The sequence below is a fragment of the Balaenoptera ricei genome, chromosome X, assembly GCF_028023285.1.
Source record: "Balaenoptera ricei isolate mBalRic1 chromosome X, mBalRic1.hap2, whole genome shotgun sequence".
NCBI lineage: Eukaryota > Metazoa > Chordata > Mammalia > Artiodactyla > Balaenopteridae > Balaenoptera > Balaenoptera ricei.
This window is the reverse complement of record NC_082660.1, coordinates 122,598,470-122,623,468: the sequence shown is the minus strand read 5'-3', so window position 1 is coordinate 122,623,468 and position 24,999 is coordinate 122,598,470. Positions and strand designations below refer to the sequence as shown.

The following is a 24,999-nucleotide window of genomic DNA, read 5'->3' as shown; positions in this document are numbered from 1 at the left end:
ATAATGCAGTTCATAACCACAGTGAAAATGAACGCCCCAATAACTGTACCTCAAAGGAGCCAAAGTATCATTTTATGACAAATCTAATTCTTTAATACTTATGCAGAGACCTTAATAATCTGGACTAACTTGTCCCTTCAATTTATCACGCCACCAGAATTCATCCATCTATTCATTCAGCAAATTTTTATGGTGTGAATGCAGAGCTTGAGGCACTGTTCCAAGTACTCGAATACAACAATGGACAAAGCGTAGCCCCTGTCCTCATGGAGCTTATGTTCTAGAGCAGGTAGACAGAAGTAGATATAAACAAATTCATACATAATTTGCTTTGGAGAAGAAACAAGCAGGGTTAGGGGGACAGGGCATGCTGAGAGATAGGGGCAGCTTTCATATAGGGTGGTCAGGGAAAGCCTCTCTGTTAAGGTGGACATCTAAAGGAAAAAAATTCCAGACAGAGATATCAGCAAATTCAAAAGCCCTTAGGTGAGAATATGGTTGGCATGTTCAAGGGACAAGCTAGGAAGCCAGTGTAACTGACATAAAGTGAAAAAAAAAAAAAGGGTAAGTGAGAGACGAGAATAGAGAAGTATCAATAACTGGGATCAGATAACATATGACCTTATTGTCCAAGGTAAGGAGTTTGCCTCTGATTCTTGAGAAGGGAAGCCATTGGAGGGTGTTGAGTAGAGGAGCGACAGGATTTGCCTCATGTGGTAAACTATTGTTTTACTACAAGGGTGGCTTTTATGGCGCTAGTGGCCACTAACACAGTCAATTAGAGGGTGCTATCGAGGAATCTACGGTCTCCCCCAGCCCTCATGGACTTCGCTTTGTTCTGCAGCTGCAGAATAAACATCATGGGCATGTGCTCCATGGGTCACAATGCAGTTGACAAGAATGTGTCATTAGCGCAATCCATCCCATCCATAATGCAAGGAGGAAAAGAAACGAGTACATTCCTTTAACTCAGGCATCAGCAGTGCAGGAAAAACAGCTCCTGCTGAAGTGAGTCAGTAGCATCTTGATAAACGAAAGCAAGCCTTAATGCCTTAAATGATGGCTCAGTGGCCTCAAGGAAGTAACGCACCTTCCTGAGCAGCTAATTTACTACCAGGCTGTGACTCAGGCTCAGGGAAAATCGAACCTATTATTGCTCACTCAAAATACAGTAAGCAACTTTGGATAAACGTTAAGACTATTTAAAAGAACAGAGAGTTAATGTTGCTAAGAAGACAAAATGTAATCTGCAGCAGTTCTCACACCGACTTTGTGTTTACGTCTGTCCTTTAGTGACAGGTTGCTGTGTACACACCCGTCTCTGCTTTCTCATTGGAACCGCACCGGTAATTTGATGTGTTGGCGCAAAGTTAAACACCGAAGTTCTGATGGCGTCACATCCATTTGATTTGTCCCCTCCTGGTTCTTTGTAACGTTAGAAAATTAGCAAAGTCCCTGACAACTGGGCATGGCCTATGGAGTCACCCCCAAAGCTCTGAGATTTGAAACTCTGTTAGTGTTCACTGAAAGGAGTATTTGTACTGTCTTTTATTCTGGTCACTTAGCTCACAGCCCCCCTGTTCATGCCTTTTCCCTGATTTTCTGCAAATATCTGGCTTCGGAAAACATTCTTTCACTAAATCAGAATTGCAGAAAGTATAACTTCAGCGACACCAAAGTGTGTTTACAGCATATTGTTGCTGGCGATTGGAGTACTAGTAACCTCGCCGTGCAGGACAGCAATTTAACAATGGAGCCTTATTATCTTATATTGGCAGATGGTGTACAGTATCACTTGCAGTTAGTTACTATGATTAAATTAACTCGAGTTTGGCTAGTCATAGAATGTACGGGTTCTATGTTCCTTTAGGTAATATCACAGTGGCAACTTTGATCATTCTCATGTGATTCTGAAGGATTTGTTTTTAGGTTTCAACATAAGCTATTACCGTTCTAGTCTATACCTTGACCTGGGATGGTCATGCTTTTTCAGAGATTGGTAAATGCTTAGCTGCTGCTGCTGCTGACAATAGACCACTTAACTGTAACAGATGAAATTACTAAATGAATCCTTTGCAAATGCGATAAATGCTCAATCAGGTTATCGTAGTGGGAAGGTATTCACCCACAGTAGGTCTGTATCTTGCTTGGCCACAATAGACTATGGAACTCAATTTTGGTCTGTTGTCTCTCACCGTAAGAACACACTTGGGGGCACTGCATGAGTTCTGGCTGCAGCTTGGGAAGTGCTCTTTGGACAGCTGTTGGGGGACAGCAATTGCTCTCCCCAGAGTGCTAAAGCACCGTGAGTATCGGCATCTAGTTTAGGAAAAATGGTGCACGCGATAGGCACTCAAAAAATCTTTGTTGACTTGAAGGCATACAACCCCCATAATTACGTAAGATAATCGGTCTTCATAAGTCAACCAGAGATGATACTGCACATTCTGCAAAATAATAAACATTATATAAAGATGTTGTTCAGAGAAGCTCTGATTCACTAGGCGAATCATACTTTGGGATTCTGTACACAAACCAATTCCTTTCCGGGGCCAGAAGTTTTACCTGCTTTACCTGGAGAACGGTATCGAGTAGCTAGGCTCATGTGAACGTGGTTTGTTTGATATGAACCAGCACGTGTAATTGAATGTCTTCCATCCTTTCCTGAACTATTGGCATTTGAGAGTCAGCCAAAGAACAAGGGTGGGCTTTCTCCAGTGGTGGGCTTCAGAGCAGAGAGGAAATGGATCCACGACAGGCCCAAATTGGATGTTGAACCCATACAGCCCTCTCCCAGGAGACATAACTTGGGCAGAAAAGGAAAAGGATGTACATCTGGTACACCCTATCTCCCTTCCAGTCATCAACTGTTTATTGTAGTCGGAAGTCAGCATTTAACCGGTTCTGCCTGAAGCTCAGTGAGGGAGTTTCATTCTGAGGGCTGTGATCTCGCTGAAGGGCCATCTCCTTCTCTTTCTCTTGGGGAAGGAGTGTCGTTTGCACCCTCCTGATGCAGAGGGATATAGTAGGCACCCTCGTGTGGCAACATCCCAAATGTGTTCTCTCTGCGGGTTAAAAAAAGAGAAGCAATCCAACTGCTGATGTAATTCATGAATAGATGACGCAGCTTCTAATGACTTGGTGATACGATTTATCATGTCCCAATCACGTGCACGTAGAAGAACCTATGTATGGAATCGATAGGAGCCATAAAACTAAACCCAAATATATTGTGACCATTTAAAGTTTTAGCCCCCTTGATTATCTTTAAAGTAATATATACAGCAGATTTGCCAGTATAGATTTTTCATCACCAGCCATCTGGTATAAATTAGTATGAGATAAATAATTTAGCTTCCTTCTGTTCAGATACAATTTCATTACCCTCTTCCTCGATACTGTGAAAAGTCTTCAGAAACAATCAATTGTAAAGTGCTTTTGCATTCCAGCCGAAGCTGAGCCTGGAGGTTCCTGGCATGCTGACGTTTGACTCTTTTTCCTCCGTGTGCCGTGAAAGGAAGAGGTGCCGATTATTAGCAAGTGGCCCCCAGAGAATTGCATACCCGGGGGCAGCCCCTGCTAAGTCACAGTGCGTGGAACCATGACACGAGGTTGCTCGGATGTTCCAGAAGTGCAAGGCATTTGTTTGAATTAAAAAATTAAGAAGGATGCAGAGCCTAAGAAAGCAACTCAAGAGAGATTAGTTATGTATTCCCCGTGACCCAGTAATTCTCTCTAATCACAGTGAATATCCCAGCTTCCGAAGCACACTAATTGGTTTGGAGGAGATATTTTTCCATTCATAAGAAAAATCTCTGCTCCTTTTGGTCCTGGCCTTACTTCTCCAATCTGGCTGGATTGGAGGAATCTTATGCTAAAGTTGTAGGAACACATGTGCGCGATTGTGGAGGGCCTTGAACACCAGGCCAGGGAGTTTGGATTTTATCCTGTAGGCAGCAGGGAGCCATTAAAAGATTTTGAACAGGAGGAATGTAAAAAATAGGACTTGATTTGGATGCGTGTTTAGTATAAAAGTGCAATGATAAGATATATTAAGGGGGTGTTATGGTTCTGTTCACAGCATGGATATAACTGGGGAATTCATCTCTACTAGCTGTCTAGTTCAGCTTTTACAGCATGCAAATTTTCAGGGCCAGCTGTAAGAGCTTGATGGTAAGAGAACAAAGCAAGAATTGATAATGTGAATATAATTGTAAAGAGAGGGATTTTAGTGGTCAAGATCACTGGTAACACAGAATAATAAGCATTTTAAAGGGTGACTGTAGAATTATTTGTTATTTTGTTGGAGTTCTTTGAAGTCACTTCTATGCTATATAATTACCTGAAGTTTTAAGTGTTCCCTGCAGGGATAATTTATATATTTTGCATTCTCACGCAAACGCTTTAACAGTCTACACTGTTGAAAATGGAAGCTGAAAATTATTGCAAACAGGTCATGGTTGTGCACAGCTTATGAAGTATTAATCATTTTGATATATCCTCGGAGTTTATATTATATTCTTGCATTGTGTTTTCAAACTCCGGTAATACTTAAGGTAACAAATATTTGAAAATTGAAATTGCATATTTTGATAAAGAACTGTAATTTGCCTATCTCAAAATTGAATGTCATCAAAAGCCTTTAAAAAATTAATCTAAAAATGTTGCAGTATTTCAGGAAATCTGGAACAGACCAAATTTAATTTAAACTAAGCTATCAAAAGCTCATTTATGAATTGTAGCTGGATACTCGGTCTAAACACTCCTGTAAAGCATTGCGTTCTTAGAATTCAGGCTTCCCTGCAGTGGTTTCTCCCTAACCATAATATCAGGTGATGATTGTAATAAACGGCATCACAGGTGACCACAGTTTGGTCATAAATAGGGAACCGTTGTCTTGTTTACTGCACCATAGCTACACATCTGAGCATTACATTCCTCTTATGAAAATATAATTCACTTTATGATAGCAACGTTCATATTTCAAAGTATCTTATTTTAATGAACTTTGCACTCATCCTGAGTTTCTCGAAAGACCTGGATTCCCTTTTTCTTTTCTTTCGGAGATGGATGTACATTACACACAGGAAAATCTCGAGGAAGAAATAGGTTTATTCGCTTATCAGGCTCCTCTATAGATACTAACTATAGATACTAACAGAAGAACAACCCGCCCTAGGTGGCTTCTCAGATTTTACCCTGAGGTCTGAGCACACCTGGGAATTGGGACAGGAAACAGATTTTCTCCGACAAGTGAGATGGCTCACTTTCCCACCTTCCCCCTTGTACGGTGGCATTTCTCAAAGGCCACAGGATTACAGAATTGGGAAAGAGAAGAAATCATCGCATTGACTTTCTCTGTGTTCACTTCTGGTTCTCTTTTTGTCTGCCACCCCCGTCTGTCGGTCTGTCTGTCTCTATTGCGAGCGTATGCACGCACGCAGGACTCTGATTAGGCTGGTTTTACCGTTACCCACCTCTGTGCCTAGTTTCAGTAAAATTGCTCTGGGGTCATCCCCTAAAAACTCCGAGTGTAGAGAGGTCCCTGAAAAGAAAAAAAAGGAAAAAAACCCAAGTGTGCTGAGATTCAGAGATGAATATTTTGCAGTAGAAGAATGAAGTTTTCATGGCATGAGCTAGGAGAATGTTCCATGGACACATTTACGTAAGATCCATGGGAAGCTGCCTGGCCTGGCGGAGAAGCCGGTGGCAGACCGGCTGGCGGGCTTGGCTTGTGCTCTGAGTTAAAGCTCTTCCTTCCCTCTGCAGCCCAGGGCCAGTTAGCACTGCTGGGTCCTCGGTGTTTTTCAGCCCTTAGAGATCAGGTTGCCTTAAAATAAGGGTCTCTCACGTGTCAGCACCAGCTACCTTAAACAGATTTCAGCTTCCTCTGGAAGGAGCTGCTTCCCTGCTCTGGATTCATTCTCTAAAAGAAAGTGTGAAAGCCAGATTCCAGTGTATTAATATCTCTGGTTTCATTTCTTCAACTGTTAAAAAAAAAAGGTCTACCAAATCCATTGTAATCATTACCTTTCTTATCATCATCATTATTAAACTGTCCCTTATCTGTCATTCGACTGCCAAAACTGTTTAAGCAGTTGTAGAAAACTTTAAAAGTAGGCGCTGCTTAAACATAAGGTACTATTAGATTTTTCAGTATTGTTGTTATTAGTAACCTGCATTATGAAAGTAGAACTAGCAAAAACACTGGTTTAGAACAAAAGAAATGAGATCATAATGTTGTACTTTTGTGGCATAATAATTAAAATGAGACATGTAGATGTCATTTGGGCCATTAATACTGGATTAGTTCACAAATCTCTTTAATATCATGTGGGTTCACTGATACACATTACAGTAATTCAAATTTTAGAATCCTAGGATATTTTAAGCCCCAAATTAAGAGCTCATGTATTGTTAGCCTCGCAAAGGAATCACAACGAAAGCAATCCTCACCCGTACAGTTCATGTGTAACGTGAACCTCTCTGTGAACCGGAAAGCTGCTTCTCTACTCCGTTTGTTTGCGTTGACAACCACTAGTTTTCATACCAGTTTCAAGTTGGGAGTGGGGTGGGGAGGAGGCTACACTCTCCTAGCTGTCACATGAACAGAAAATTAAGTCAAGGCAAGGGATCCCGCAGTCTGCGAGCACCTACACGTACACTAGCTGCTTTCCATGCCCTCTGCAGTCCTCCCTGGGAGGCACGTGGTGCTATTCTCCTCTTAGAGATGCAAGATCAGAGCCCAGGTAAATTGCCCAAAGTCAGAAATCTGGAAGGTGGAAGAGGCAGGTTTGAACAGAGCTCTTTGGTGTTCAGAGAGCCAGGGCACACGAATCGGAGGAAGGGCTGAACCTTCAGCCAATGTTGGAACTGTCCATTGAGAAGAGAACTGACATCACAGCTCTTGTCTGCACAGTGACTGTTTGGGTGAAAAGGCGCACTTGCAATTGAGTTCATAAGGGAATGGCTTGTTAAGGGCTTCTTTCCTGTGGCTTTCTCACTTGTGAGGTGGTAGAACTCCTCTCTCAGGCCATTCTGAAGCTGGTACAGAGGCCTGCTGTCGAGATTAAGTCAGACCGTTATATACGCAAAGGGGCCTAGGCTCTCGGGGTAAGGAGTAGTTGAGAATGAATTCTTCCATTTGAGTCTTAACTTAATGAATTGACTACCCCTGAGTACTACTGACTACCCCTGACTACCCCTGAGTACTACTGACTACCCCTGAGTACTACAGACTACCCCTGAGTACTACTGACTACCCCTGAGTACTACTGACTACCCCTGAATACTACTGACTACCCCTGACCACCCCTGAGTACTACTGACTACCCCTGACTACCCCTGAGTACTACTCAGACTCATGGTAGGTGACTGTCGCAAGCACCCTTTCATTAGCTCCTTCCAAGGGGCAAGTGTTAGTGGAAATGTGCTCTCTATATAGAAAGAGGACTCTGTAAGATTTCCTATCCCCAGAAGTCATTTGCAGGTGTTATGTGATGTGGCAGTCCAATAGCCCTCTACGACATCTTTCTCATCCTTGGTTTATAGATGAGGCCTTTGCACCCTGCCCTGTGATTCCAGGTTTTCTGGTTTGCAGTGGAAAGCAGGCATTAGTGATTTCCTTCTGAGCAGTGGCACTGCTTTCCTTCCTGTGCAAGAGAAAAAATAAGAAGTCTTCTTTGAAAGTCTCTGAAGAAGTAGACTCCTGGCAATTGTAAATGACTCTCTTCTACAGAGACAGACCCTATCAAATCTAACACAACCGCTATCCAGTACAAATCAGAATTACCACCTTCACAATTGCCTGCAGTACTAGAACAAGCTATGCACCCACGTGGGTATGATTTTATTTTTAATAGGCCACCTACCTTGCCAGAGTTTTTTCAATTGATCTACGCAGAAAGAACCTTTCTCCTTTGCATGACAGTTTGTTGGATGTCTAGGAAAAGTTTTCAGAGTTCCCAGGCTTTGAATTTTTGGACAGGAGCTTGGAAGAGCTATTTAAAAGGATACAACCTACTAAGCTTATTCTCTCGCTGACTACAAATAGTTCCAAAGTCATTCTCTTGCCAATGGGCTTAGATCCCCCTGTGAAGTTATTATACAGAGGAATCTTGCCACAAGTTAGAAAGCTTCTTCACAGTAACGGAGAATAGTTAGCTAATGGTCACAGATTAATTCCAGTAACCAGCCAAAAGACAGGAAAGTTTATTTTTAGAAATCATATCTGATGTTTGATTCCCCTTTCAAAACACATAGGTCAGCCCTGCTTATAAGAAAAGCCAACATCACGAGTTAATACACATAATAGACAAAAAAAGTTGGAGAGAATTACTCACTTTAGAGAAGTGTTCTTCAGTTGAAAAAAATGCTTTTCCACAGATTTCTGTTCAACAGCAAGATTTAATCTAGTAAGATTAAAAAAAAATAATATGATGGCCACAGTCTCTGTAACATATGTAAAATGAAATCCATCTTCTGCTAATTGGATTCTTAACCAATCTGTATTCTTCTGCAAGGCTTGGGTCAGACTGACACTGCCTTGGGCCAATTATACAACCCTGGAGACGTATGGCCTGTCCCTCTTCTTTGTCACAAGTCTCAGCAAGTTACTTCCATTTCAAAATGTATCTGCTGACCAGGTTTGGAGCTGAGTGAGGCCTTAGGATCATGTAATTTTTTATCACAACAAAAATCACCCCTCTTAGGCTCTGTAAGGGATATGGTGTTTTTGTTTTGTCTCCTGCTTTATTGTAGCTTATTTCAGTGTATTTTATAAAACAAATTGTAAAATTTGACATTGCATGAGACTGCTCTACAGAAATATATGACAATCCAGAACAAGCCAATACAAAGGACTCAATGAACCCCAGGGCTAAAATGTGGTCATATCTGCATCCTAATTCTGTTTTAAACAGGGCATCGGTTGACAAACTCATTAATTTTTTTTTTTTTCATTTTTTGTTTGTGAAGAGTTGAGAAAAAGCAATACTCCGCTGCCCTATTTTGTGGGCTCAACATAAGGTAAATGAAAATGTCTACTAGATATCTTGGAATACAAAACTGCTACCAAGAAATTTCACTATAACCATATGAGGAGAAATAGTCCCATGTGCATATTCTTAATTATAATCTGTGTTTCTTTACAAATGGTTGCCAGTTAGCATGGGTACTTTGAAGTCATTTTGTGGCGTGGTATTTCACGAAGCCCATTTTTCAGCGCTTCATTTCTTTAGTGCTGTGGCTTGAAGCACTACAGCCTTTTCAGCCGACTGCAGACCAAAATGACAAATGGAAGGAAGCAAAACAGTTTTCGGGGAACCAAGCTTGGAGGAGAACACTGAACACTGAGTGACATTCATGTGCAGTCCTAATTTTTGGTAGAATTTATCTCCCTCCGTGTTAATAAAACACATATAGGCAGATCCTTTCTTTAGAAATTGATTCCAGGGTGAAAAGAACTTCGAAAAGAAGAGAGAATTTATTTATTTTGCCTTGGTTTTCTGGGCATGTATTATCAGAGTAATCCCACGTTTCATGTGAATGGAGCTTTACAATTTTCAGAGCTTCTCTCACATACATCATCTCATTGGCTCCTCGTCCATCCTGTAAGGTCAGGTGTTTCCCCGCCCCCCCCCCCCACCACCATTTTACAAAAATCAAGTTAATAGAATTTAGTTGCAATGTCTGCTATTTGCGAACCCGAAGACCAAGAGTATCAGTCTAATGCTTATATCTTGGTTACCAGGAAATCTCTTTATTCTTGCAGCTGCAGCATCAGTTTTATCTTTATTGGTCCCCCTTCTCTTCCTCCCTCTCCACCTCCCTCCCTCCATCCTTCCCTTCCACCCCTCCCTCTCTCCTCCCTCTCTCCCTCCCTCTCCAGTTTTTTAAATTGAATTTATCTGTAGACTGCTTTCCTCCTTTTATCACCTACTCTTTCTGCCCTGGCAGGCAAGTCCTGACTTGTCAGTCTCGCCTCTAAAACAGCCCTCTATTCATACCCCGCCACGTTTAACCCTTTTTTGGATCTGTATAAGCTAGCTCCCAAGTCCTCTTCCTATGACATTCCATTCTTTCCGTTATTTATTTCACCAGAGTTATATTGATCATTGACTCTAAGCCAGGCCCCATGCTAGGAGCTGCCCTCAAGTATCCCACAGTCCAGAGGATATCTGAGTGAACAAACCAAACTCTGTTTATCCTAAATTAATAATTTTGTTTAGCTACAGTGCACTGGCTAAGTATTGATTCCCTCTTCCCCAACCTCTCCTTTCCCGCGCTTTGATCTTAGTAATAATGAAGTTCATTCACATCAAATATACCCTGGGAGAGAACATCAAAATCCTGAATATAATAATTAATCCTGGATTTTGAAATCACCGATAGAGGGGAAGCTTATATAGAGAATATAGGTAGTTACAGTGTCACCCCCCATATTTTAAAGATTCTATTTTGTTTTCTTTCTTAACAGAGTTGAAAATCTAATTTTAATTTGCATATTATTTTCTTTAGGCTGGGGAATAATTGACGCACACAAGTCAGACCTGCTTCAATAACCTGCTAACTTTAAATCTAGAAAATTGATTGTCATCAGAACGTGGCTGAGAATTAGAAGAGTGACCCTTGCTATTGGCAGTGATTGTTAAATTAATTGGATCTTCAGGCTACTGAAAATGTGGCCAGAAGAGAGGAGGAAAAGAGAAGGAAGTGAGAGGATTAAAGGGAGAGATAGATCAGTTATAATGTGTTTATAGCACCTGCTGAAAAGAGGAAATCATGTTTCACTAGGTTCATTTTTTAAAGTTTCTTTAAACGCTCACTCATCGATGTCTAAACTGTTTTTCTGTGTTCTGTGATGCCAATGAAAATATTACATGTGAATAGAACAAAATGTATTGAGAAACATTCACCTCTACCAGGATTTGTGCGCTTGACATAGCGTATACATATGTGAAAGCTTATATTCAATGTTCAGGCTTTGTTCAACAGTCTAGGACCTCAGTGTTGCCATTTTATGTACGGACAACCTGAGCAGACTCTGCTGCTCTCTTGAGATCCAAGGAAATCAGCGCAACGCATTTAAAAAAGATTTCTTTTGAGAGAAATGTGTTCAAAGGAAACGTTCACAGTAGTCATGGCAGGACTTCCCTGGCTGTCCAGTGGTTGAGACCCCACGCTTCCATGGCAGGGGGCACAGGTTCAGTCCTTGGTTGGGGAACTAAGATCCCGCATGCTGCATGGCACGGCCAGAATAGTCATGGCGCTCCTCAAAGCCTACTGAGGTACAGACTCAAGTGAAACCCTGCCACCCTATCTGTTGGTAGCATAGCTGAAAATACAAAAGCAGGGGGCAAAAGTATGAAAAACCTGCTATTAAGGCCTATGTTTGCCGAATGACTTCTTTTAATCAGGAAGGCACTTAGTCGTGGTGTGTGTACTGTGCTATCGTAGATGTGTTTAGGGCACGGGAATGGCGTACATGACATACAGATGTTTTTGAGCGCTCACCTTTTTGGATATGGCTATTGAGGATACAGTTGCACATCACCTGCTGAGTGACGAGGCCCTTACTTGGCTCCCTTCAAGGAAGCCACCATCACAGCCCATGCTTCTTCTGAACTGGCTCCAGCTCCAGGAGGCCGGAGAGTTACGCATCTCCTCCATACTTTGCCCTTGGTGCCAGGGGCAACTCAAGGCATTGTTGCTTCTTCTGACCCTAAAGAGGATAGCAATTTACCCAGGTCCAGAGCCTTTGTTCTGGGCCAAAATGCTTTGTAGCACACCATTGTATCTGGGGGTTCTTTGCATATATCCAATGTTACTGATTGCGTTAATGCCTTATTCTCTTGCCTCTCAAAGTCTGTGTGGAGGTATGTCCTGATAAGGGCAGCTGACCATCACCATTTGTAGCTGTAAGTATTCTCCTATATGCTCTATTGACCTGATGTTGAGGGTTTCAAATGTTTTCTTCTTGTCAGTGGTATTTCAACCTCCAAAGAACTATTTTGCCCTTAATAGTAAGTAAATTGGTAAAAAAGAGAGGTATTAGGTTTTGCTCCTGGATCTGCTCATTCTGCAAATGTAGATTCTTCATTCGTCACCCAAAGTATGATCACTGTAACTAACTAGTATGGATTCCTTGGATAAAAAGTTCAATATTCACTGAGAAAAAAACTAACCTTGAACTTTAAGGGGAATAGAGATGATGATTACAGAGAAGAGATTTTAGAGAGATTGAATATCTATATTTTTTTCAGAGTTATTCCTCTGAACATTACTAACATTATTCCTCTGAAATTAGTATAGATATGCAAGAGAGATAAACAACTTTTAAGAGAAATCGATGCATAAAAGGTTAGAAGATATAAAGCGCCTTTTCTTTTGTATTCATGCCAAATAATTTCTTAGTGGCTGTGCAAGGAATGCTTGACATCTTTTTAATTCATTTATTCTGATAGCAGGTATTTATCTAATGCATATTAAATGCAGAGCACAATGACTACTGCCTCTATTTAGTGCCTACTATGTATCAAGGCCACTACGGTACCTTTTTCGAGAGCGCTAATAATCAGCTTCAGGTCAGTCAAAGGAGATTGATTCCTTGCCAGATGTCTACCTGGTATTCTCTGAATAGGGCTTCTCTGGTTAGGGTCCGATCCAATTTCTGTTATTTCTGTGAACCACTGCTGAGACAGAGAGAGGCAGCTGCACCCCTCTTCCCTTTGGTGGCCCTTCCTGTATTGGGTGGGATGTTCACATCTTTCTACATTTGATAAAAATCAAGCCTCTTCTGCCTATTCCTTCCAGCACTGGATAAAATGACAGTGTCACACACAGAGAACAGAACACTCCTTTGGTGGCTTCAACATTCTTTTTTTGGCCTCATTTTCCTCCCTCTCTACTGAGTTCTTGAGTCCAAATTTAGTGGTGATGACTAAGAAATTGCCAGGATGTGACAGAGCATTCAGTTCATTGAGTCCTTCCTTGCCATTTTCCAATAGTTGTAACAATTGCCGAGTTTTTTCCTCCTCATGTTGTAGGTGCCGGTATCTGTGTAGTATCTATTATTCTGAACGGTTACGAAGTCACACATGCAGGATCTGTCCCTGCAATGACAACCTCCTTCTATACACAGCTGATTTCGTTCTATGGTATTCAGGAAATTCCCTGCAGACTTTTTACTGGTTGATACTTCTGAATCCTGGAATTTCTGAATTCAATCTGAATCTCTGCAATGCAGATCCTGTAAGCAATGACCAAGTGGTCTGCTATGTGCTAGACAGTATGACCAGTCCTTTATGACTGGAAGGTGGATTCAGAAATAATACAAATTCCTTGCCTTCTGGAGCAAGGAATGCACATGCCTGGGTCACGGGGCCATGCTGGAGATGTAGATAGAGTTTCCGGGAGCACAAATATGAGAGTCATCGGTTCTGATTGGCAGAGATCATATATGATTCCAGGAGCAGTCATATTTGAGCTAGACCTTGAGGAATGAGAGGAAAGCCAGCAGGTAGAGAGGTACAGAAATGACATGAATGGCGTCTGTAAAGGCACAAAGGCACACATGGTTCTGTGGTGGAGACAAGGCATGGTAGCGACTGAGTTGTGAAGATTTATTTATTTGTTTGTTTATTTATTTATTTATTTATTTATGGCCGCACCGCGCTGCATGTGGGATCTTAGTTCCCCGACCAGGGATCGAACCCGCGCCCCCCTGCATTGGAAGCGCAGAGTCTTAACCGCTGGACCGCCAGGGAAGTCCCTGGATAGTGGAGAATTTTAAATGCCACATCAGGTTGTCATTTTACGCTAGGCAAGGCGAAACCAACATTCTATACAACTGTCCTCATCCCTAGAGGACACATGGAGACTCTTTTAGTCAGATTTCTTTGTAGACATACCTTGGCTTTCCCTATGTTGAGAATTCTACAAAGAGGAGCGTTCACAGCCCATAAATAGAACACTTTCGTTCCTACCACGTGATAGTTGCCTTCGAAGTACATTGCTTCTTGAGTAGGTTGAATTTGTGTGAATCTTCTGAGGCTCTATCAAGTATGCCCCTAGGCTGAAATTATCCCAAAAGATGACTCTGATCCGTGCACCCTGGGAGCCAGATGGGGGAACCAGTGAGATTACTGAGTGAAACAGATTTTGTGGATTTCCAGAAAAAAGTGTTCAATTATTTAACTTTAAGAAAAAGGCTGCCTCCTTTGAGGAATCTGTCCCTCTTTGCTGAAGTGATCCTCTGATGGTGAATCACTGTCTGTTGCCCAGATAGTGTGCTTTGCTTGGAATGCTATCTGACATGAAGGAAGGTAGGACCATGGAGACATCATTCAGAAAAGACAGGTGTCCAGAAAGCTTGCAATATTTTTATTGCAAGGTGGGGTTTTTTTTCAGGGTTTTATCAAAACTTATTCCTGATAATATCTCAGCAAAATAGTACAAATCGAATGGCTTCCTTAGTGCCACTGTCACATGTAGCTCACTTCGCATTTTCCTCGTCATTTTTACTCCAAGTGGACCCACTGCTACTCTATGCATTACTTAGAGATTAAAATCTGCTGTTCATTTCACTTTGCTTATAAATGGATATTTTAAATAGCTGTTTATTGCATACATACACATATTGCAAAACTTGAACGAAGGTTTTCTGGGTTTTTTTGTTTGTTTTCAAAAACAGTCTATTGGGTCAGGAACCCTTCTTTTGTATGGGCAAGTCCAAAGAAAACATGGCCACGTACATGGCAGGAAATCACATTGCCGGGTTCAAAGTCTCCTGGCCTGCTCTCTCATGTCTGCTTGTAGAATTACTGTAAATTCCTTGTTTCTATATTGATTTGTGTGAAATGTTACTGTAAGGCAAGGATGGGGTGATGAGGGAATTTTTTTTTTCTTTTTAAGTCAAAGTCCAATGATCTGAAAAAAAAATCAATTTGGTTTATCTAAAAGTAAAAGGTAGTCTTTCTTTGTAGCATCTCTTTAGAAATCTAGGCAAGCATTGTAACAGTATAACACAGATTTCAGCCTGGAGCAATTGAAAATTTATAGTACATAGTAACTGGATAATCTATGAAAATTAAGTACAAGGATCGGATGTTTATTTTCTCATATTTAATCCCGAAGGGAACAAAGCTCCATGTGGCAGTTTTATGCTTGTCTTTTCAATCTTTGGCTCCTGTATTTTTCTAATACATTACACTTAGGTGGCTGGTTCTAATTTTTCCATTACCTTATTACAAAGAGAGCTAATCATTGATCAGTAGCACTTGCACTTAGGGCTTTTTCTAAAGCATCACATGAAATGTTATATATAGTTTTAGTTTCCAATGATAATTGTTTCTGCTATTAAAATAGAACACCAGTCATAACAAGCTCTAACAAAGTTATGCCCTAAACTCCTGAAGGATAATACCATATGGTTCTCCATGAAATTCATAGCTATAAATATTGAGCTTTTGTTTATTTACTTCTCTTGTAGGAACATTTCACACCTGAGTGCAAATTCAAAGAATCGGTGTTTGAAAATTATTATGTGACATATTCATCAATGATATACCGTCAGCAGCAGTCAGGCCGAGGGTGGTATCTGGGTCTGAACAAAGAAGGAGAGATCATGAAAGGAAACCATGTGAAGAAGAACAAGCCTGCAGCTCACTTTCTGCCCAAACCACTGAAAGGTAAACTTGATATTATACCAGCTGTAGATTAAATGAGTATCGGTATTGAAATCAATCCTTTATCACGCTTTCAAAAGTGGAATGCAATTCTTCCATAGTAAGGCATTTATACAAAAATTCAGTAACGTTTTACACTTAAAAAAACACTAAAGCATTGACAATAGCATCTCACCTCCTGATTTTAACTTTTCCATAGTATATCTGCATGTGGTAACACCTTTCTTATGTGGAAATAGCTTAATTGCTAACTCAGGACAGCCAAGAACCCCAAATTATGCCAAAATGATCCCTGGACAGAAACACAGGTGCTAAAATGTGTGCATACTTAACACTTATCAGAAAGCTCCTTGGGCCCATCTCTCTAAGGGCCCAACAGTATTGTCCCAACAATTTTCATTCATTCATAGTTTTGCTTTTTGGTCATTAATAGCAGCTTAGTAGCAAATGAGAAAGGGTGAGGGAGAGGAATGGGCTGCAGGAAGTAGGGATGTTAGAAGCAGTGAGATGTGGTGGAAAAGCGGTAGAAAATCCAGGCAGAGAAGAGCGGTTTACAGGAGGGGCAGACCATCCAGTCAAATCGACACAGCGCCCTTTGACAGCACATTTTCTGGAGCCAGATTACTTGGGTCCAAAGCCCAGCTTCCGCCTTTACTAACCAGATAGTCTTGGGCAGATTATTGAGCTCAAGTTCCTTCTGTAAAATATGGATAAAAGCACCTGCCTCATGGGATTCGCATGTGGATTAAATGAGATAACACACGTGAAGCACTTACAACAGTATCTGGCACGTTCTAAGTGCTCCATAAGCGTAAGCCAGGGCTGTTATTTACAGCACAACAATAATAGTTACCATTTGTTGCATTAAGAACTGTGCTAATACTTAGAGTCTTGGAGAGTTTCATTTTAAAGTCTGAGAGAAATCCGTGTTTGAAAATGTTTTCATTTTTAATATTTGCCTTGCACAGTATGCTGTGGATCATATTTAAACTTCTAAGAGCCTTATTAAATGCATTTTTCATTAATCCTCTCATATATCTAAAACCACCAGTGATGGAAATTAGGCATTAGAATTCTCTACACGCTTCTGTACCAAGATTGGATTTTGCTTCATCTGGTCCAGTCCGCTCTCTACTGAGTCCTTGAAAGCGGCATTTTTCAGGTTTGGCCTTCAGCCTGGAAGCCTAGTGGGCAGAAGGAAAGTTGAGGGCCATTGTGGTGGCCTTTGATGCCGTGTCTCTGTGCTTTGCAGTGGCCATGTACAAGGAGCCGTCTCTGCACGACCTCACGGAGTTCTCCCGATCTGGAAGCGGGACCCCAACCAAGAGCAGAAGTGTCTCCGGCGTACTGAATGGAGGCAAATCCATGAGCCACAATGAATCAACGTAGCCAGTGAGGGCAAAACAAGGGCTCTGTAACAGAACCTTACCTCCAGGTGCTGTTAAGTCTAGCAGTCCTTCACCCAAAAGTTCAGATTTGTCCATGACGTTTACCAAACAAACAAGGCAGAGTTCACTACTCTAATCTGCCATCAAACCTTCTTCTCATCCATACAAACGCCCCATAATTTAGATCGAGCTTGTGCAAAAAAAAGAGTGCCAAGCATGATCAGTGAATTAAATCTGGGAGAAGGACTGCCCAATTTTCTCATGATCTCACCTATGCTTTGGGGAAGACAAACCAAAAACATTTCACAGCACTAATGCTGATTAAAAAAATTGCTCTCCAACCAAGAAAATTGAAAAGACCACCATTGTTCTTCAAAAACAAACAACAAAACAAAACAACAAAATTAACTGCTTCACTGTTTTGTAGGGGCAAACAAAATTCTGTGAACCGTGTTGTTTTCTTGGCTTAATGTTTTCAATCTATGCTTGATTCGTATGTATTCTTTACTTTGGTATAGCACAACTTTATGATTTCTGGAATTCAATGGTTCTATTGACTCTGTGTCACTTAATCCAACTCAACCAAATTCAGGGTTGAAGCTGAATTGGCATCTCAGGCTCAAGGTAACAGTGTTCTTGTGATTTTACCAAAAATTTTTTTTCCTTTAGAGTCGTAGTATTCTGATCAAGTTCTTGTGCTGTACTTTGTGCGTAGAAATTGTGTTGTGTTGTCAACCCCAGTCAGTAAAGGTTACTTAAAAAAAAAAAAGATTATCCTCAAGTATAGATTTCTCTTAATTCCATTTGTGTTATCATGTTAAACTATTATTGTGGCTTCTTGTGTAAAGACAGGAACTGTGGAACTGTGATGTTGTCTTTTGTGTTGTTAAAATAAGAAATGTCTTATCTGTGTATGTATAAGTCCTCCTGTCATTGTATTTGGCGTGTGAATATTGTGTACAAGGAAATGTTAAGACTGGTTACCCCTAAACAACATATACTTATACCTGCTTCTGGAAAAGTGTTTAAGACTTAGCTAGGTTTCCATTTAGATCTTCATATCTGTTGCATGGAAGAAAGTTGGAATCTTGGCATAGAGTTGCATGATATGTAAGATTTTGTGCATTAATAATTGTTAAAATCTGTGTTCCAAAAGTGGACATAGCATGTACAGGCAGTTTTCTGTCCTGTGCACAAAAAAAGTTAAAAAAAATTTGTTGAATATTTGTTGTTGTATACCCAGATACGCACCGAATAAACTCTTTATATTCATTCAAAGAAAAATCCTCCAACGTGTATTTATTGAGCGTCCATTATGTGCCGTGAACTGTGGTAGAAACTGGAGTTGTTACACACTGAATTATGTACATCAGGTCCCTGCCCTCAGATAATCTACAGTCTAGAGATTTATATTAACACAAACACTCTTGAAAGTGTAGTTATTGTACTGGTTGTTGTACTTGAACTTCACATTGGAACAGAAGAATTCTCATTCCCATTCAGTGATGCATTGTACGAAAGACACCTATGTTCTAGTACCCTCCCTGCCATTCACACTGTCATTTCCCCCTCTCTGTTTCTCATTTCTCTCAGTAGAGGGAAGGAACGGGACTAAATATCTCAAGTCCTTTCCACCTCTGAGAACTGAAGGAAAACATAAGCATTTTCTTTTTTTATTAAAATTTCAAAACATATATTAAAATTGAAAGATTTTTATAGTGAACGTTGGTAAACCTACACCTGTGTTCCACCATTAACATATTACTATACTATACATCTATCCATCCATCAATTTATCAATCCATCTTATGTTTGACACATTTCAAAATAAATTGCAGACATCTGTACACTTCCTCCTAATTCCTTATGTATACCTGTAACTAGAGTTCAATGTTCGTTTGCAGTTTTTTCTCTTATTTTTATTTTTAATCTTTTGGCCCCACCGCGCGGCATGTGGAATCTTATTCCCCGACCAGGGATCGAACCCACGCCCCCAGCCTTGGAAGCGCAGAGTCTTAACCACTGGACCAGCAGGGAAGTGCCTGCAGTTTTTTCTCTTAATATAAAACTTACAATGAAGTGCGTGTATCTTTAGTGTGTGTTTGTTGAGTTGACAAATGCATACATTTGTGTAACCATAAACATTTTCAATGTTGATGACTTTTCACTAGCTCCCCAAAGCTACCATTGCCTGGTTATGATGCTTTCGGAGTAGTCGATGTAGGTAAGAGTGGAGGAACAGGTGAAACATAATTGACTGGCACTTTTCAGGGCATCCATCAAATAAAGTTACCAGGGCCCCAAGCAGCATGCTTTTGCACAGAGGGAAGGCTGCCCATTCCTAAGATGTCTGGGCCAGATTCAGCAGGAGCTCCTAGCCCAGCCCAGCTCAGCTCAGTCACCTTGTGATCCCGTCTTAAGCCTTCATCCTGCCAGAGCTCTAAGGTCCAGCTTGCGTGAAAGAGGCTACCTGCCCAGCTTGGACAGGAGCCTGGGTACCATATACCATAAGTAGACTTGCTCAACCCTGCCCCCTATTCGGTCTCACTTATTTTCAGTCCGTAGAGAAAAATAGTGCATTGTCTCACTCTTGCTCCAAGGACTTTAAGGTTTGGTTATTGATTAGTTTGCTTGCGGCTCTTGCTTTTTCATTGTTCAGGAATAGCATAGGTCTACTAGTCATAAACAAGTCAGTACCTTGGTGTCTTGGGGAAGCCTGGCATAAATAAGAAGGGGCCAAAATGCCCAGGAATAATCCTTTAGTCCCAACATTCTCAACGAGCTGCCGCAAGTTGTTTTTAACAGAAGGTGGTGTTTAAATAAATCAATACTTAAATCGTCCTCCAAAATACCTCCCTACAAACAGTGATACTTTCACACATCTTCATTACACACACACACACACACACACACTTCAGTATCATTTCTCATGGTTGAAAATATTAGCCCTGCCACATGTGTTCCAATGTTTCAGTTTCTATGTGGGCATTCTTGAAGAGGTTTGTAACAGCTGCAATTCTGTCATCATGTAGGAAGTCTTTCTAGAACACCCAATGGATGGTTTTCAGTATTAGGATTCTAAACTAATTTACCAAATGTCAACCCAATATTTCCTTTAATTTTTGTTTCACACACTCTGCCTCTCTGTCTCTCATCAGTCGCTTCACACATACACACACACATAGATGTGCCCCCGAAAGTTCTCAGAGATTCTCTGTTCCTCTGGGAAGGTGACATATGTCTATTCAGTAGGGAGGCTGGGACAGCCAAGTTTAAAAAGCCAGGACTCAAGACATAGAGATGGCCAACAGGTACATGAAAAGATGCTCAACATCACTAGTCATCAGGGAAATGCAAATCAAAACCACAGTGAGATACCTAACCTCACACCTGTCAGAATGGCTATTATAAAAAAGACAAGAAGTAATAAGAGTTGTGAGGCCGTGGAGAAAAGGGGATCCTCCTACACTGTTGGTAGGAATGTAAATTGGTGCAGCCACTATGGAAAACAGTATAGAGACTCCTCAAAGAGTCAAAAATAGAGCTACCATATGATTCAGCAATTCCACCTCTCGATATTTACTCAAAGAAAACAAAAACACTAATTTTAAAGAATCTGAAAAAGAATATATATATGTATGTATAACTGAATCACTATGCTGTACACCTGAAACTAACACACTGTAAATCAACTATACTTCAACTGAAAAAAAAACAATGTAAATAAGATAACCTAAAAAAGATATGTGCACCCCTAAGTTTATTGCAGCATTATTGACAATAGCCAAGATATGGAAGCCACCTAAGTGCCCACTGATAGATGAATGGATAGAGAAGATGTGGTATATAAATATACAGTGGAATATTAGCCATGAAAAAGAATGAAATCTTGCCATTTGTGACAACATGGAAAAAACAAAACAAAAAAAGCAAGACAAAACAGAAACAGACTCATAGGTACCGAGAGCAAACTGGTGGTTACCAGAGGGGAGGGGGCGTGAGGGGATTAAGAAGTACAAACTTCCACTTATAAAATAAACAAGTCATGGGGATGTAATGTACAGCACAAAGAATATAGCCAATAATACTTTAATAATTGTGTGCGAGGCCAGATAGTAACTAGACTTATAGTGATCATTTTATGATGTATAAAAATATCAATCACTATGTTGTACACCTGAAACTAACATAATATTATATGTCAGCTATACTTCAAAAAATACCAGGAAGAATAAAGTAAGATGGCTTCTGAAGCTATGACACTTCTGTTCACTAAGGAGGATTGCCCAGGTGTGTCCTCACAACAAATGAGCATGCCTGCAACATTCTGTACTCTAAATAATTGTGTGCACTCTTAAAATAATTTGTTTTCGATTCTGTAAAGTTAATGCTTAGAGTAAGAGAAATGTACAAGGGCGATGAATGAGTAAAAGCTTGGCTCCTTGGAGTCAATTGCTCAGGTCGTTGGCTCAGTGGATATTTATCACCTTATAAGCTGTCAGTGCAGCGCGGCACGTAGCTGAGCCCTGGAGAAAGCATTCACGCAAGGACAAATGGATTGAGACTGAGTCAGTCTTGCAGAAAAAGAGAGATTCTGGGGTTTTAGCAACGGGGAAATTTCCCTCCCTTACTGGAATTAATAAAGTGGAACTCCAATTGGAAATAATTGTTCAGCTTTACATTCTTCATATATGTAAACCTCTCCATCACTAATACCCTGGTACAAACTGGATGGTTACAACCCAAGTGTTCTTTTCTTCTTTCAAAGTTGCAAAACTAGGTTCAATTAGTTCTCAAAGGCTGGCTGTACTATAGTTTTCCCTTGAATATAAAACAGCTGAACAAAACAGCTTGCACAACATTTGAGTTTCCTGGGTCTTAGGGACATTTCAAAGTACATCATCATTACGTTCACCAACGTACCGCATGCCAAATCCACACAAAACACTGCCCTATAGTGTGTGTGCGTGTGTGTTCGCACGTGTGTGTAGCGGGCAGGGCATTGAATAAAGAGTCCTGCTACCTACTCTCGGAGGTTTCAGTCAGGAGATCTTCAAATCTCCTTGGAGTCACCTGCATCAAGTAGAGTATCATGTGACTAAACTGTGCTAGAAACCAAATACACAAGTTCTACTTTCCAGAGACTCTCAGTCTAGAATAGTAGACATGCAACTATCAAATTTAGTCAGTTAGTATAAACACTGTAAAATGTATAATCAAGGCGTCGGGAGAACACAGTGAAGTAAGAAATTGATTAGGGAAACTGAAAAAGTTTCAAAGAAGAGTTCATCTTTGAGTTGAGTCTTAAAAGATGAGCTAGAAAGGTAGTGTAGGTGGCTCTAGGACAAAAAACAATATAAGCAAAGCATAGAGTCATTAAATAGCATTGAGTGTCCAGAAAACATTAGTTAGCCTAGTGTAGCTGGACGAAAGGAGGCAGAGGCCCTGCTATGCAAGTGGTCCTCCGGAGAAGAATAGCCTCCCCGCAATGCTTCATTCCATTATGTCTCATTGCCAGAAAGAGGCTGTGAGCCACCTAAGTCTGGATTATTGGCCTGTCTTTGAAACCTAGTTGCTCTATATGTTTTGTTAAAACCCGATGAGTAAATTACTCTCTTCAGTAGACAAAAATCAAAGATAATTGTCTATGAGCAAAGTATGATTCACAGCCTTGCTTATTAGACTGGAGTGGATGGGTCTTACTAATTCCCCCTTCTCTATTGAACAATCTGTTCTTTGCCTGCTCTAAAAAGAATTTGTCAAGCAATATGGGTTGTCTGACCAGTACAATCATATAGAGAAAGAAAAGGAGCAGCAAGATAATGAAAGGAAAACTTTCTTCAAGCAAATTCCTTCCATCTAAAATGTACATTTTAATGATTTTTCCTTTGAATAAAGTTTATTTGGAATTTTCAGATTTCCAAAGTTATTTAAAATAACCTCTCTCCCTCCCTCTCCATACACCACCACATACATGCACCTACACATGCCCGCATACACACACACACACACACACACACACACACACACACACTATTTGTATACTTCTTTGGGAAGGAGAGCTAAAATTTTCATATAATGTAATGTACAAACTTCTTAAGTGTACCAATTAGTTTGGTTTGACAAACGCATACACCATGGAACACCCCTGTAACATAGAGTGTTTCCAGCACCACAGCAAGTTTTCTTGTGCCCCTTCCCAGTCAATATGCACCCACCACCCACAGGCAACCAGTGGTCTGATTTTTTTTCACCTTAGATGACTTGTTTTTGTTTTAGAACTTATTACAAATATTATCATACATATGTGCTCTTTGTGTAAGACTTCTTTTGCTCAGGAAAATGTTTTTGAGATCCATCCATGTTGTCGTGTGTTATCAGTCTTTCATCCCTTTTTACTGCTAAGTAGTATTACAAAATATGACTATATCCACAGTTTGCTTACCCATTTCCGGTTGACAACACCTGGGCTGTTTCCAAATTTGGGCTGCTTGGAAGAGAGCTGCTATAAACCGTTTTACGCAGGTTTTTGTGGAAACAGACTCTCATTTCTCTTAGGTAAATACCAAGGAGTGGATTTTCTGTGTCCTAGAGTTAGGTGTATGGTTCATTTTATGAGCGTGTCAGAACTTTTTCCAAAGTAGTACTTCTTTTTACACTCCTACCAGCAGTGTATAAAAGTTCCAGTTGCTCCAAATCCTTGTCAACATTTGGTGTATCCAGTCTTGTTAATTTTAGCCATTCTGGTATGTGTGTAGAGATATCACATTTGGCTTTAATCTGCATTTCCCTGATGATTAGTGATGTCAAGCACATTTTCATGTGCTTATTGGCCATTCATGTATCCTCCTTTGTGACGTGTGTGCTCCCCTGATTTGCCCATGTATATCGCATTGTCTTTTTATTATTGATCTGTAGGAATTCTTTATATAACCCAGATACCAGTTCTTTGTCAGATATATGATTTGTGAATATTCTCTTCCAGTTTATGGCCTTTGTATTGATTGTCTTAATGGTGTCTTTTAGTGAGCAGAAATTTTAATTTTGATAAAATCTAATTTATACATTTTCTTTTATTATTATTGATTTTTGTGTCTTATTCTTAGCTTCTAAGTTTACAACTATGATCCAGCTCAAATTAATTTTTGTGTATGGTGTAAGGTCCTAGTTGAGGTTAATTTTTAAATATGGATATCCAGCCCCACTGGTTGAAAAGACTTTTCTTTCCACATTAGATTGCTGTGGCGTCTTTGACAGAAATCAAATAACCACATATGTGTGAGTCTATTTCCAGACTCTCTATTCAGTCCTACTGGTATATTTATTGATTCTTATGCCAGTACTACACTGTCTAAATTACTGTAACTCTGTAGTAGGTCTTGAAGTCTGGTAATAATTCCTTCCACTTTGTTCTTCTTTCCCAGGTAGCTTTTAAACATTCTAGGTCCTTATCTGGGTAGCTGAAGATGTCCCACAAGGCTTGCACTTCAATCTTCTGCCCTTCTACTTTTCCATCCCCTCCAAGTGCTCACCTGATCTCATGTTTTCACAAATCATTGCTGACTAATGAATCTCCAAATCGTAATCTCTGGCTAAGTCTAATTCATGCCCCAAAGCCCATGTAGACATTCCCCTAAAGCTTAGCTATTTCTCCACATCAGTAACGAATTGAACTCACTAGGCTTTCCCACAAGCTGGCCCAAATCAGGAGTAAGACCATTCTTACCAGCTTCAAGCTCAGAAAAACAAGTTCTTTGAATTGCCTCTTCATCTCCCATGGCTAATCATTGAGGGTTGCCAAATATTTATTTGCTTTTTGTTTTCTAGTTTTTAACCATTCTTACAGCCACCTTCTCTGGAACATTCCACCTGAATTAATGCTATTGTCTCCCACTATCTCCCCTTCATATCCCAGCTAGATAAAC

At 40.4% G+C, this 24,999-nt stretch overlaps 1 protein-coding gene across 5 annotated transcripts in view; it reads left to right on the top strand.

Moving 5' to 3' along the window:
* Nucleotides 1-18,340, top strand: part of FGF13 (fibroblast growth factor 13) — a 523,122-nt gene extending 504,782 nt beyond the window's left edge. For all 5 annotated transcript variants that reach the window (XM_059911316.1, XM_059911317.1, XM_059911318.1 and 2 more), the window contains 2 exons: nt 15,491-15,689; nt 16,939-18,340. In XM_059911316.1, coding sequence (XP_059767299.1) covers nt 15,491-15,689; nt 16,939-17,075 — 336 coding nt within the window. In that variant the 3' untranslated portion in view covers nt 17,076-18,340. The remainder of the gene's footprint in view (nt 1-15,490; nt 15,690-16,938) is intronic.
* The last annotated feature ends 6,659 nt before the right edge of the window (nt 18,341-24,999 follow it).